The sequence below is a fragment of the Nestor notabilis genome, unplaced genomic scaffold (genome assembly GCF_000696875.1).
Source record: "Nestor notabilis isolate BGI_N333 unplaced genomic scaffold, ASM69687v1 scaffold21426, whole genome shotgun sequence".
NCBI classification, from domain to species: domain Eukaryota; kingdom Metazoa; phylum Chordata; class Aves; order Psittaciformes; family Psittacidae; genus Nestor; species Nestor notabilis.
In genome coordinates, this window is record NW_009934529.1 from 6,391 (window position 1) to 20,942 (window position 14,552).

The 14,552-nt window shown below is 46.2% G+C and overlaps 1 protein-coding gene across 3 annotated transcripts in view; it reads right to left on the bottom strand.

The window, feature by feature from the left end:
* NFYC (nuclear transcription factor Y, gamma) overlaps nt 1-12,956 on the bottom strand; it is a 17,259-nt gene extending 4,303 nt beyond the window's left edge. Inside the window, exons 1-6 of one of the 3 annotated variants that reach the window (XM_010017400.1) lie at nt 12,847-12,956; nt 9,513-9,584; nt 7,857-7,970; nt 5,480-5,575; nt 1,669-1,842; nt 1,188-1,244 (exon numbers count right to left, since the gene is read on the bottom strand). In XM_010017400.1, the coding sequence (XP_010015702.1) occupies nt 1,188-1,244; nt 1,669-1,842; nt 5,480-5,575; nt 7,857-7,970; nt 9,513-9,584; nt 12,847-12,951 (618 nt within the window). In that variant the 5' untranslated portion in view covers nt 12,952-12,956. Of the gene's footprint in view, nt 1-1,187; nt 1,347-1,668; nt 1,843-5,479; nt 5,576-7,856; nt 7,971-9,512; nt 9,585-12,846 lie in introns of all 3 variants that reach the window. The other 2 variants (XM_010017399.1, XM_010017401.1) reach the window with 2 other exon arrangements.
* Nucleotides 12,957-14,552: the final 1,596 nt, after the last annotated feature.

Consider the following 14,552-nt stretch of genomic DNA (forward strand, 5'->3'; position numbering starts at 1 on the left):
GATGCTGCAATGTTCAGTGCTGTTCTAATGGACTCGCTGAGGCTGGAGGTGGAGATCTCTTTCCAAAATGCTCTGTAGAACAAGTATCTCAGAGAGACTTTCATAAGGAAAGGAAGGAAAAAAAGATGCAAAAAGTAGTGAAGAGCACAGGGAAGAAGAAGATTGCCTGTAGTAAAGCACCGTATTTGACAAGCAATTCACTTCCTTTCTGACCAACACCTTAAGCCAAGCAGTAGGAATTAGCTGGAGACTTCAAGAGATGAAAAGAATTTGGAAGTGGGTAGGAAAAATCTGGCAACACCCACACTTGAAACCTTCTTCAAGATGCTGCGTCAAAGCACGAGTGTTTCCAGTCATGGAGAGAGAAACTCAGCAAGTCTTGAAGAGCAGCACTGGTGTGAAAGCTCAGCTTAATAACAGAAATCAAGGACAACGAAATGCTGGTCTTGGTCACTCGCTCTGGCCTTTGGCTGCTGGTTGAGAACACTCAACTGTACAGATGTTTCTTTATGAGATGTGAAATTTTCCAGATGGGAACTAAAAGACCTGGCTTTGTTGTGAATGGAAGTTACAGAGAAGGGGGAAAAAAGTGACTTTTTTGACGCATATGTTTACCTAGGACACGTGCCAGATTGTCACTGCTGATGCCGAGTACTCAAAATCCCTTTCTTACAGCCACAGCAAGTCTATATTGATGTGAAAGTGAAGTATCTTGTGGCTCTGCAAAGCTGTTCCTCCAACCAGCCCAAAGTACTTTGTAGAAATATTTCTTATAACATAGAAGTTTATTAATAACTCACAGATGGCACCTTTCCCACTCAGTCTGCCCAGTCATGACTTCAGATTGCAGAGGCAGAACCAAGTAAAGGCAAAGGAAGTCAACTATGCTTTACTGAAACCATGCTGGAGTAAAGAACTGAGGTTTATCCAGGAAATATTTTATCTATTGCTTCCTAATCGTAGGGGCAAGTGCTGGGGGTGGGCAATGTGTCTGCACTAGTGCGGTACATTTGTTTCCCTCTTCATGTCACACCTGGTTAGTTTTCCTCTCTAAGTGCAGGAAACACACCACTCAATCCAAACTTCCTCTGCCAGTTAAAAAAGCATACATCTGCAGCCTCGTGCCAGAACACCAGCAGACAGTTTGCTCTCAACACTGTGAGACATTTCTCCTGGCAAGGCCTTACCGGGATTTGCTGGATTTCTCCTGTGTTGGTGATGATCTGCTGCATGACTTGCATGGTCTGCCCCGTCCCGCTCTGAGCCTGCTGGCTCTGGCCTTGTGGCTGGGCCTGCACTATCTGTACCTGCTGGCCTTCTCCGACCTGCATCGTCACAGGGGTGGTCTGCATTCAAAACAGGGATAAGGACCAAGTAAGGGCTGAGCATGAGTGAAACAGCCACGAGATACAAATACTGTTAATAGATTGCTTCCTAGACCCACTGTTACTTGTTGATCCATAAATCACCACTAAGGGAACCCAGGGCCTAGATGACACTTGTTATTGAGATATCTGAATACCCAGTTGTGTACAGAACACATGTTTCTGGTCTATCCTGACTGCTCTGAGCAGTGAGGTCAGGACACTGCAGCACACACATGGGTGAGGTGAGGGTTTCAGAAGCTCCACTGACCTGCAGAGCCTCTGAATGCTGCTCATGGCTCACCTGTCCTTGCTGAGGCTGGGCGATGATGATCTGTCCTGGCTGGATAGTAGTTGTAGACGTGGTGGTCTGTTGTCCCTGCTGCTGCCCCTGAACCTGCACTGCAGCAGGCTGCTGAGCAAGGGTGAAGTAATACTGTACAGGCTCAGCTGGGGTCACAGCCTGACGCACCTCTTCCTGCAGCACAGGTAAAAGCCAGGTAAACAGGGAGGGAACAGATCCATATCCAAACCCTCCCCAGCTGAAACATCCCCCCCCCAACACACTTCATGGGAAAGTACCTTTAATACCTCGTTTGAAACAGTTTAACTAAATAAAGCTGAAATAATAAATCCAAACAGGGTTTCCTCATTTATTCCAGCTACATGGGTATCAAGATCATTCCAATACCCGCTGTATAATATGCAGTCACCAATTTCATTATGAGAAGCAAATGAGTAAAATTACCATAGCTGAAATCCACACAAGCCCTTACCAGGAAATGCCATCATCGCCTGTTACCTTAACCCAGAATGAATTGCAAATGCACCAGGAAGACTTATGAAGCCTCATCTGTCACCAAATCCTCTTCTTAGCCTAACACAAATCTCAATCTAGCTCCGATGTTAAACCCCTGGGAATAAAAGCCACGGACTTGATATACCCTGTTGTGCCTTTATTTAAATCCAGCTTCTCCAGAGGGGTAATAATTTCATCTTGTACCGCAGCTTAACAGCCTGATTCTGCTGGTGGCAGGAGTGTCTCAGCAGCGTGAAGAAACAAAAGGCTCTGCTCTAGCTCACTGTTAGAAGCAGAGGCTGAAATGCTGCTGTTGTGTTTTATCTAAGTATGTCTTTAGAAGAGAAAAGCCCCTTGTGACTAACAGTGTTTCAGGCCGAGAAGTGGATTTTCAGAGCTGATGTGAAGTGGCAAGCCGTTAACACTCAAGAAGCCACACTCTTAAGCTCCTCAGAGGAGCAGCCGGACCCCGCACACACGGAAGCTGCGGACATAGACGTTCACTCCATGGCAGAAGGCGTAAACAATCCTCTCCCAGCCACCTCGAGTTCACAGCTGAGAGTGTAGGATGTTTACACGTGCTACAACATGGTAATTCCCACTCAGACCAGGCTGCTTGGCTCCCCTGCGTTAAATGAGGCTTGTTCATGGGTTACCTTCAGTATATCCAACTGGACAGAAGAAAAATCCACATTACACAAGATCAATACATGTTGGCTAGACGGGCATCAGGCTTGAGTAAAAGAGCCTGTTTGCTTGGATGCAGGTCTCTCACAGAGACAGCAACTAAAGGAAAGACTTACTGTTGTGAGGTTTTTAACAGCCTTCAGAAAATCAATCCCAAAGATGAAGCTGCTCACTGCCGGCTGTAATCAAGACACAACTTTTAAGCTTGGCTCTCAGAGCAAACATTAGCACTATCCTGTGGTACTGCACACCACTGTAATCACTCACCACACTTCTGCATACGGGAGCTTGCTGATATTTGTATTTGCTTCATCAAATCCTTTGGGGAGGGATTAATAATAAATTCAACATATATATTCAACAGGACATGTCTCCAGTTAACCACAAACAGCATGTATGGGACAGCCGTGGCTGCTCCTGTGGAGCCCAGTCCTTAGACATGTTATTTCTAGAGTGCTCCAGCCCTTCATTCCTAGCTGAATCCCGTAACAACTAAAGCAACTGAATACTTCTGTATCTATTCCAGGCTAAGGTGCATTTTCTACAGGCAAAAATGGCTTTAAATCCAAATCTGCTTGAACTACGTTGTATTGCATCGTTTGCATCTTTTATTTTCCAGCCATGGCTTCAGTTACCAGAGCAACATAACAATCATGGTTCCATTCCCAGCTCTTCCACGTAACTACCACGAACTTGTCAAACAGTGGTAGAGAGAAAACACAGACTGTGTCCCCAGCCAGAGGTGCAGGCTGTCAGCCCACGGGCAGCCACTCTTCAGTGCTCTTGAGGCAAGGGAGTGTTTTCCACTGCAAAGTCCTAACCACACTCTTATCAGGCAGCTGTTTCTCCATTAAACTTCCATCAGAAGCATTTCTTGTGACTCAGCAGTGTTCACAGCCAGTGGATGTATCAGTGACAGACAGATCTCTAAAGCCTATTTCAAACCAAAACCCAACAGTGTTTCACTGCTGATGCTGTGCAATCCAGAAGACTGATGTATCATCAAGACACGTTAACCGAGCAACCTACACGCATCTAACACACATCTAAAATACTTCAGGCATTCATTTGAATATAGAACTCGAATGTTCCATAATCAGAACATTCTGATCTAAGTCAAAAGACTCCAGCAAGGAAAAGATATGGGCAATGTTCTCCCTCCCAAACATGGAGTACTTCTAAAAATAGCTCTACAAAGTAGAATAGCCAAATGAAGCACCTAGAAGAACTGAATCTGCAATGCCAGAATTAACCTGTGCTATCTCAGGCTGCTTACAGAGCAGAACAAACCAAACGTGGGTTTTCTTTCCCTCTGTTAAGTGAAGCATCAAGAGCAGCTGTGCAGGTTGCTGCTTCATTTTTGATGTAATACAGAACTCAAGATCTTCGGCTACATCACCTCTGCTGCAGGGAGAAAGCAAGGAATGCGGGGAAGGAACTGTGCCATGCTCCCGCATGTGATGCTCCCTGTACATGCAGAACAGAGCTCCAAGCACACCCGGAGCGAAGCCTTGGGATGCTGCTCACTTTAACCCCAGCTGACTGCAGCTGCAGGACGGACTCTCCTGCCTAGATTATGACACAAAAAGGGATTTTCCTCATTTACTAGAAAGTTGCGCTGCTTCTGGAAATCAGTGTGTGAGGTTCGACTCAACTCAGGACACCATGACAAATAATGAAGCGTGTATTTCCTGCCTTTGGCCACCACTGCAAGGCAAAAAGTAAACCAGCAACCTCGAAAATCCAGGTCCACAGTGGTATCCTTGGCATGTTATCCAGGATTTATATTGGAATACAAAAAGAAACAGCTCAGAGAAAAACTTCCAAGTAAAACACTCGCCAGAAAGATGTTTCACAGCCTCTCCAGTAGCACTCACTTGAGAAGTTAAAAGGACCACCTCTGATTTTTTCAAAGACTAACACACTACAAACCTTCAGGAGTAGCAGAAAACCAGTTGAAGGAATTGCTGTAACAGTCACTGAACTGGTGACCTTTTAGCAGCAAAACACCGAGTTTTTAGGTGAAGGAGAGAAATGAGTCTACCAGGAACTGAATGAGTCTGAAGCAGCAAGACTGAGCTTCCACCCCACCTCAGTGTGTTTTCAGCCCTATCTCAAGCATGGAGGGAAACAAGTGCTTTGTAAAACAAGCAGCTTGTGAAGTTTCAGAGACCCTGTGCTCAGACGAGCGTGGCAGCCTGCTGCTGTAAACATCCGACTGAAAGCTCCTTTAACACCTCCAAGCTTCCAGTCAAGGATGTTTACAGTAGCCAGGACTGCCCCAAAGGAGGCAGAAGCAAAGAAGCCTTTTTCTTCCTTTACAAGTCAAAGGACGCAGATTCAGCACACTTTCTAAAGTTAGTTTTTTAACACTGGCAACACTGGGTATGAGAACTATTTAGCAGTTTTGTCACCAGGTAAATCCCCACGTCAGGCTCCCGTCAATCTCCACTCGAGCTCTATTTCCATCAAAAATCTGAAGAACGTGAAAACTACTGTAAATACACATGTGAAAGAGACACAAACCTCGTGTTTAATCTGATTCTGTTCTGCTTTATCAACTCTATTTAATTACAGACTGAAGTCACCCTGAGGAAAGGACAAGCCATAAGGCCCATTTGTGTCTCACCTGCCGCTTTGGAGGCTTCAGTTCGTCTCTTGGAACGATATCAATAAGAAAGTCAAACTGGTCAAACTTTGTAATGGCCATGGCAATGTCGTTCCTCTAGGAAAAAAAACAGAGAGAAAGACATTCTTCAGCTTTAGAAGTCACGTTTGTCTCTGGATAACTAAAGTTAGAGCTTTTTAAGTGAGTCAAGTGAAAATGTCTTCTCCAGGTCCCAAGCAGTCAAGCCAAGTGGTAAGAACTTCTGTTTCTAAACCAACACCATTGTCTTGGGCTGAGCGAGGCCTCCAAGACGTGCAACAGAAGGTGCTTTTACAGCCATCTACTCACCCACCAGGCCCCATCAGGCTGTCCACAACAATACAGCTGGAATCCACCACTGGGGGCTCATGACAACCACCATCAGCCTTTTAGCACAAGAAAAAACAGGGGGAATTCTTCTAAAAACTAATTTTAAAACCCCAAAGCTAACTGAAATGAAGCTTTGCTGGATGGCTGCTCCATGTAGCAACGTCTGCAGAACCTATGAGCTGGGTAGGGATTAAAAGAAAGAAAAAAATTAAGTATTACAGGGTCTTATTCAGAACAGGGGAATCCCAAGAGATGTTGAGAACAAGATTCAGCATGTGGATGGGCCAAATGGTTAGAAGAAAGCATGAAGATTAAAACACACTCAGCAAACTGGCCAAACATGTATCAGGAGAAGGATGTGCAAGAGCCAACAAGCTTCTATGAAAAACTGGCAAGGTAAATGGCTGCTCCAAGCAGCTTGTAACTTTGCTTTCATACCGTGCCTGAAAAAGAAATCTAAAGAATAGCATTAGGTCAAAGCACTAAAGACCTGCATAAACAGTAACCCAGCAATAAGTCATCACTCAAATGTATATGCTTAAGGTCTGAAACAACCCCCATGACAGAAAAGCTGAATTTCTTAATAAAACCACAACAAAAGAAGTACTGTGTCATTTTTAAACCCCTGCAAGCCTTCTTGCAAAGCTGGGCTAATTCGAGAAGCTGTTAAAAGTCTCATTAGCTGAAGATAAATCTGTAAAGCACATATATATATTTTATATATGTATATGAACAAGATCTGAGACACAGATGCCCACGCTGCCTGATAAGGAGGTGAAATTTAAAAGACCATCAACCCTCTCACTTCGTGCTAGTTGAAGTTTCTAAACCTCACACTCCCTTTGGCATTTACCTGCCAAACAGTGATCACACACAGAGCCTGAGAGACACTTCTTTTGTTCTGCAGGCAGCACATGTTACAGAAGTGTCCTCACCAGGAAGAAAACTTGGCCTGAACAGATGTAGCTCCTATTTCATTCTCCCTGCTGACGACTGGGTTCAATCCAATCTCCTCGGGAATACACTTCCATAACTCAGACCTCTCCACTCCAAGTTTTCTTCCCGAGTACTTGATAAACAGCAACTGCATGTCTGCAGCTGCACTGACCATGTGGAGAGCAGCTGCTGGGGAAGGCAAGTCAGGAACAAAACCTGAGACAGTTCAAGGTCTTGCACACTAGGGTCAGGTTTTAAGTATGATTCTGAAATAAATGGACCCATCCAAGCTTGAAAACTGTTAAGAGGATGTGCCCAAGTCAGCGCTTCTACTGACAAAGCTCCTTGATTGCGGAATGTCTACCAAATACATCCTTCTGACAGTGACTGTGTTAAATGAATTAAGCAAGTAGCATTAGCCCAGTTTAGTGGGGATTGAGCGGCTGGATGCCCATCCAATAGGACAACTTGGACTGAAATCAGATGTGTCTCCTTGCCACCACAGCAATCGCAGTGCCAGGGTACAGGAGAGTGACATAGACCTAAATCTCTCACCTCTGATCTGAAGGCCTGAACTGATTATTGGTGTAGTTTCAATTAGTTCTGGTCAACATGCCAGACTAAAAATGAATGGAAAAAGACCCAAACAAAACCTTAAAGAGTTACAGTTTACTCTTGAACCACTGAAAAATAACTATTATTGAGGGCCCCTCAATCCAGAAGAAACAGTCATCTGTTGTGGAGGAGGGTATTTTTGTTTTCACTCCGTTTATCCATACAACCATCCACAAGTTTACATTAGCACTACTACTGAAAACCAGATCAACTAGACGTTGACCATCACAGCTACCCGAGTCCTCACAGCAGGTCAGTTAGCTCACAGCAGGTCACAGTTAGCTCACAGCTGCAGGTTTGGTTTGGTTTTGCTGTTGTTGTTTACAGCACTTCAGTTGCACTGCGCCCTGTGCGTGGTCCACAGGCTTGTAGCGATAATCACAGCTACTGAAGTTACTGCCTACAAAACATGCTTCATATATTATGGAAACAAAGAGCTGGTGAAGCAGCCGAGGGCTGGGGGGAGCAGCTCTGTTACCTGCAGCGTCCTGCGCTTGTTGTCCTCTGTGTGTATCCACGCTCGCAGAGTCAGCTCTGTTATGAATATCTGCGCAGCCTTTGCGAACAGCACCGGAGCTTCTGCGCTGATCATCTGCAACCAGAGTTCCACCACGTTCCAGTGAAACACACTCTGAACAGCACTGGGCACCTAAAGTTTGTCTCCCGAGTCTGCTTCCTTTGCTCAAACGTCAGCTCCCTGAGGTCCTGCAGACCTTACCGGTATTTACAGGATGAAATATAAGGAAGATGGAAACTCCCTTTGTACAAGGGGTCACACGGAAAAGACAGGGGGTGATGGGAACAAGTTATTCCCAGAGACATTCCAAATGGACACAAGAGGAAAATTTTTCCCAGTGAGAATAACCTGGAATAATCTCCCCAGGGAAGTGGTGACTCCCCAGCACCGGGCACTGTTAAGATTCACTGGACAGGGTGCTGGGTCATCTAGTCTAGGTCATGTTTTGCCTAGCCGGGTTGGACCAGATGATCCTTGAGGTACCTTCCAACCTGGGATTCTAGGATTCTATGGTTCTATTGTGCTGCATTATGGCCAGTAAATGGCATCAGTGCACATTCACCAGGAGGGTGTCAACCAGCAGCTTCTCCTGGCAGTGCCCTGGCATGTGCATAAGGGACGTGGAAAGTGAAGAGGACAGGCTGAGGGCTCACTGCACCACCTGGCCCTCGCTTTACCGTTACAACATGTACGTAGTTTGAAACGAACACCAACCTGCTGTTCTGTGATTCACAGCTGCTGGAATTGCAGAGGAGGTTTGGAGGCCTGAGTAAGGACTCTGCTTCCTCACCTGAAAGTATCTAGCTCAAGTTTTACTCAAATTGAGCAGTTTCATTATTAGCTGGCTTGGCATTAGGGCTTACTTCTAGCACAGCCTTTCAATTCAATAATGTTCCCAGCAGGCCAGAAACTTGCCCTGCCCTAAAAAAAATCATCTTCCTCTTCGTCAGCAAAAATGTGGCACTCATTTGGTTCAGACACAGACCTGGGACCTCAGGCCTGGGTTTGCTCCCTTCCCTTGTATAGGGAGACAACACACACCTCCTTCAGGATCTCATTTAAGTGTTAAAGGTTGTCCTAACAGGAGGATGGTGTCACACTGGGAAAAACAAGAAGAAATTGCAGTTTTCATCAGTGAATGCATGGTCATCAGCCACACGTCAAGGGCTCAGCTCCAATACTGGCATCACACCCCTGTCACCCACCTAAGGTATTGCTTATTTTTTTCCATAAAATTTGAAACAGCAGAGCACAGGGATAAGAGGTATCACTTCATATAGTTAATGAAAGGAAGAACTGGGAGAAACAAGGAGGATACCTGAGCAAAGACAATTAAGAACTAGGAAAAAAACCCAGGAAATATCCACAGTTACACAGAAAACTGATATTTACCAGCAGAAAGCAAAACTGCAAGAGTCTTGCACAGCTCCCAAATGATTCTGCTTTCCCAGCTCAGTTTAATTACACAAGACCAGCTACTATTGCATTCAAGGCAACCGTTAGAGGGTGCTTTAAAAATAATAATGAATAATGCTGTTAAGAAGTAATGAATTGCAAGGAATTGCTACAATATCCACCAAAGGATTAGAAATACTCCAGAAAACCCCATGAGTCTACCTTCACATCTTCATCTAGTTTCATTATCTTCTTAATGCGAGCCAGAGGGAGTTCTTGAACCCTGAAGTCTTTCTGCAGAGAGATTCACATTGGAGAGACTCTTTACTGATACGTAACTTAAAACAAAGGTAAAATACAAATGTCAGAACAAGTCTGGACTGACCAGAACTGGCTAACACTAGATTTATAAAAATAACTTCCTTCCTTTGAGGTAGAGCAGCTTCTCCTCAAGCCTGAGAATTCTCATCTGCCTTTCTGTATTTTGTACTGATAGAACTCTACTTACATCTCCTGTCAGACACTTGAATCTACTATTTCACCTCAAAGCTGCACCCATTCTGCAGAACAGAATGTTTGTAATCTTAGATATTTCTGCATCTATTTATATTTGAAGCAACTAATTCAATTAGGTCTCGGGACCCAAAACCATTGGAATTTACCAAGAGCCACAAGAGAAAATGAAGGCAAACAAGAGCTATGTGGGGCCACAGGATGAAATCTTCTGGGCTTTATCTGTACTTCCCTGTTGCCCGATCCCAATTTTGGTCTAACACCTTGCAAGAGTCTCCTTCATAGAAATCTCTTCCTGGTTTTAACTGGATTTCTCACTGGTTTCCAGCGTTTGTTGCTGACTCCAAGCGGTGCAGTGCTGGGTTCGGGGATGGAGAGTGCTCCTGCTCTGCTCGGCTGTTAGCACGCACCCAATGGGAGCAGCACTGGAGACACCACTGACCCACCCCTTGGAGAGATCCTCTCTGCAGAGCTCTTGGGGTGAGGGAACCTGCTGAGCTTCACCACAAACAGTGCTCTCCCCCCTCTGAAGGGACAGAGGGGAATACAACAATACAAACCCACAGTGTGTCGTACCAGGAGCCTCTCAAAGAGTGAGAAAGGCTGAGGTGATGCACCACTGCATCAGGAATGAAGGGTCCCTTCAAACAAAGGGCTTCTAAAAACACATCTCCCCTTCTTCACCAAAATAGCATAGAAAAGAAAACTCTTTTCTCCAGGGAAGAAAGCGCTGCGAGACAGGGTAGTGAAAGAAGAGGGGGGAAAACCCAGAACTAATTTGGGAGGTGGGGACATCCCTGACTGGGGCTGCCTCATCCGTTGCTGGTCACAGAGGTCTGGAAGGATCTCGGGGCAATGAGAAGAGGGCAGCCAGGGCTGGGACCTGTGTTTGAACACAGATCGTGCTCAAGGTGGCATTTTCAACCAGTAAGCACCACATAAGCAGGGTAAGGGGCTGCCAGGGCATGGGGACATATCCCAGAGTGGGGCTGTGTGTTCTGTTTTTTGGTTTAGTTTATTTTTTTAAAGCTCTTTTCTTTTTCAAGAGCCTGGTGAGCTGTGAGCAAGCCTTAAAGACAGATGAGGACAAAACGTCTCGTTTGCGAAGCTCTGAACAGTCGTAAGCACATCAACTTCTGTGAGGAGCTGAGCTGCAAGAGACCTGCACAGGTACAGCACTATTAACATCTTCAGAGAGGAGAGGCACTGGGAGAAATGAGAAAAGGATTAAAGCTCCTTCAGTCCTTTAAGGCAGACAGGCAAATGCCACATAAATCACCGTTGCCACACAAGCACGGTGGTGAAGGGAAGCATGACCAGTACTGGCCACCACCCAGCACAACAAACCTCACACACCAATTCTTCATCTTTTCTTTTTCCCAAATTAGGTCTCAGTGCTTTCACAGGCCTCTTCTAACTCCCTGCAGCGCCGAGAAGCTGCTTCCAGCCTAGTTCTGTTTCCCATGTCTCCAATCCCAAGCTATAGCCCTTTCTGTTGTGGTGGGCAGAGAAGAGGCAGCTCTGGTTTGCTCTTCAAAAGCAGCTTCCATGGTTTTCCCCCTGAATTTTAGCTACAAGTGGCACAGGACATACAAACCCAGACAGAGCATGCCCCAAAAAGCAGGCTTCCACCAGACAGCTCTGACCTCTGCTGTGGAGCACATGCAGAAGAGGCTGGAGATAGGAATGGTAAGGCAGCTTTAAGTTTACCTATGTCCACATCCATGGGATGACAATACATTTCGGGATTTGATTACACAGGAATGCTTTGCCGTTATCCCTTTTCCTTTCAAACTCCACTGTCCTCAGTGCAATTTTCAATGACTTCCTAGCTTGCAATGCAATAAATAGATTCACACGACAGTTAAAAATGAAGCTGCCCATACTTGATAAGCTGCATAATAAACCCCTTTCATGTGGGGATGAAGACAAACTACAGCTCTTGAACACAAGAATTCACTGTGCTCAAAGAGGAGAGTCATTAATTCTGGTTATGCATACAAATTTCTACATCTGTTTCTTTAATCAACTATCTGTGCACAGCCTGAAAAAAGCAGCTTATCTTCAGGCTGGGGGATTGAGGGTTTCACTTTGAACAGCCCATCTTCCACTGGAGCTCTTTTGTTTTCAGCTCCATTAGAAGCACAGGAGTGTGCTGTCAGGACCACTGTATCACAGTAAACTATCAATCTCTCTTGAAAAGTCACTTCATGCCCTTGTTCTCAGGCACATCTCTTTTGGGGATGGAAAAAAATAGAAGCCACTTAGTCCAATTCTTCTTCACAGCCTATACAGGATTGTTCTAATCAGATGTCTTTAAATTAATAAAGCCTGTGAGAACCATGCACTTGGCATTCAAGTGATTTTCAGATTTTCAGGCTTGTCAAAGGAGATGTTTCTAGAAGATGGCACAACAGTTCTATGCAACAGCCTAAACCCCAAAATTCATTCACAAAATTGTAACTGGCATTAGCCAATTGTTTGAATTTCCAAAGGGGAAAGGCCTAGGTGGCATTTTGGACAGTAACATCTCCCAGGGTGTGCTGATGTGGCCTGTCCTTCAGCATGGACAATGGATCCCTCACCTGTTGGTCCCCACATTTACATCACGGAGTTTGAGTGGTACTTAAGCAGCCCATGGAGTAGAACCCGAGGTGTATTCTCGAACCCTTCAGTCTCTGTAAGCTAGAGCAGCACATGGCAGCTACGCACCATGTAGCTATTTTAAAATCATTTCCCTTCCCTCTGCAAACAGCAGATAACTCCTCTGCAATTCTCTAGACAGCAGCCACGGTCCTCCCGCAGCCTGTTAAAAGAACCTTTTGAATCAACTCTGCTGCCTGGTTTAGGCCAGAACAAGCTGAAGGTACCAGTGTTGCACCTCATTTTGCCATGAGCCAGCCCTGTGAGTGGACACAGCCACTCTGCTGGACCCCCTGAGCAGCAGGACCTCTCAAGCTGAGGTTTATCTTGCTCCCAGGCATTAGCAGGCACTTTGCAGCAACAGCTCTCCAGGAGGAAGGCAGAGGACAAGGACACTCACCACTGTCAGGTTCCGTATCTCCTCCATGACACGTGGCCAGAAGGACTGGAGGCTTTGCTGGGCATCGCTGCTGCCGGCTGTGCCGAAGCCACCGTCCGTAGACATCCTGGGAGCTGGGAGGGACAACACCACACGTTAGCAATGAGGGAGGGGGCAGGCAAGGGCTCCCCGAGATCCCCCCCAAGCCCCAGGAACACAGGAAGGGCTCATGGTGCTGTCAAAACAAGATACACCAGTCCTGGTCTCACAGCGACAACATGGAGATACTCACAGCAACAATGCAGAGACACTCTCAGCCTCTGGAGCTGGTTTTCAGGTTTTATTTATTTTTCCAAAGATTGAAAAAGAACATTAAAAAAATGTATCATTGAAACTAAAACCCAGTCTCTTTACTCCCCTCTCAGAGCTCTGCCTTCCCACAAGGAGTTACAGCATGTAACTGATGCCCAGTCACAGCTCCCACTCCACTCCACACCTATTTTAAAATCATCTTCCTCTTGCTCGTGCAGGATGTGGCAGTAAATCCCCTTCCAGCTGAAACCAGAATGTCAATGTCAGCCTGATATTATAGTTAAGAAGTGAAATGAAACAATCGATTCTGTGCCTATTTGAAAGGTGTCAGTTTTTGTGGCTTCATGCTAAATTTAAAATACCTCATCTCCTTGGGTACAATCAACAGGAGGAATTAACAGTCTGTATAATGCGGAGTGTCAAAAGCACAAAGTGAGATTTAAAATTCAAATCTTAATTGAAACAATTGTAAAAGCCCCACAGCTGTCATTCAGTGCTCTGCAAGTGCAGGCTGCTCAGCAAGCCTGGCTCTTACTAAACACGCACTGGACGCTGCCTGCCCATGAAGACTCCCAGCTTTGTAAATGCTGTTACTCACAGGATCTATCAGTGTCAGCAGGAGAAAACAGAGGGGCAACAACAGGGTTCAGGCTTGTCCCTGTGCCTGTGCTGAGCTGCAGGGGGTGAAGCGGTCAGGACACACAGCACGGATCAGCCTCGTCCCTCGGCGACCGAGGAGGCACCAGCCCCTGTGGCTCTGCCCAGGCACAAGGCAAGTTCCAGGTGACGCAATTCTTCCTTCCCCCGTAACCTCTCAGACCAAGCTGTGCCCCTCTGACAAGGAACTCTTAAGACAGCTCTAGTTAATGCTAAAATGAAGTCACATGGACAACTCTGGCGTCCCCTGGAACACCAAGAGCCGTCTTGCTGGCTTCCTCCGTGCGACAGGAGCGCGTGGCCCTGGCAGAGCTCCCAGCAGGGAATGCAGCTTGGAAGGACAGAGCAGACATGCCAGAGGCACGCACGGGACCTGCTGAGACACGACCCGGCAGGACGGGACTCGGTGCTTCCCATGCACTGGAAGCACCCTGGTGAGCGCCGGCAGAGACTCCGCGCGCTGCCCAGCTGAGGCTCTGATGTTAAACGCTGCCAGGGTCACCCGGAGCAGCTTTGAAGTTGCCAGGAATGACAGCACATGCCACGTACAAACAGCAAGTCTCTGTGTCTCTAACAGCAAGAGAGAAAGGTGCTACAGCTTCCACTCCGCGCGCTGCCCAGCTGAGGCTCTGATGTTAAACGCTGCCAGGGTCACCCGGAGCAGCTTTGAAGTTGCCAGGAATGACAGCACATGCCACGTACAAACAGCAAGTCTCTGTGTCTCTAACAGCAAGAGAGAAAGGTGCTACAGCTTCCAT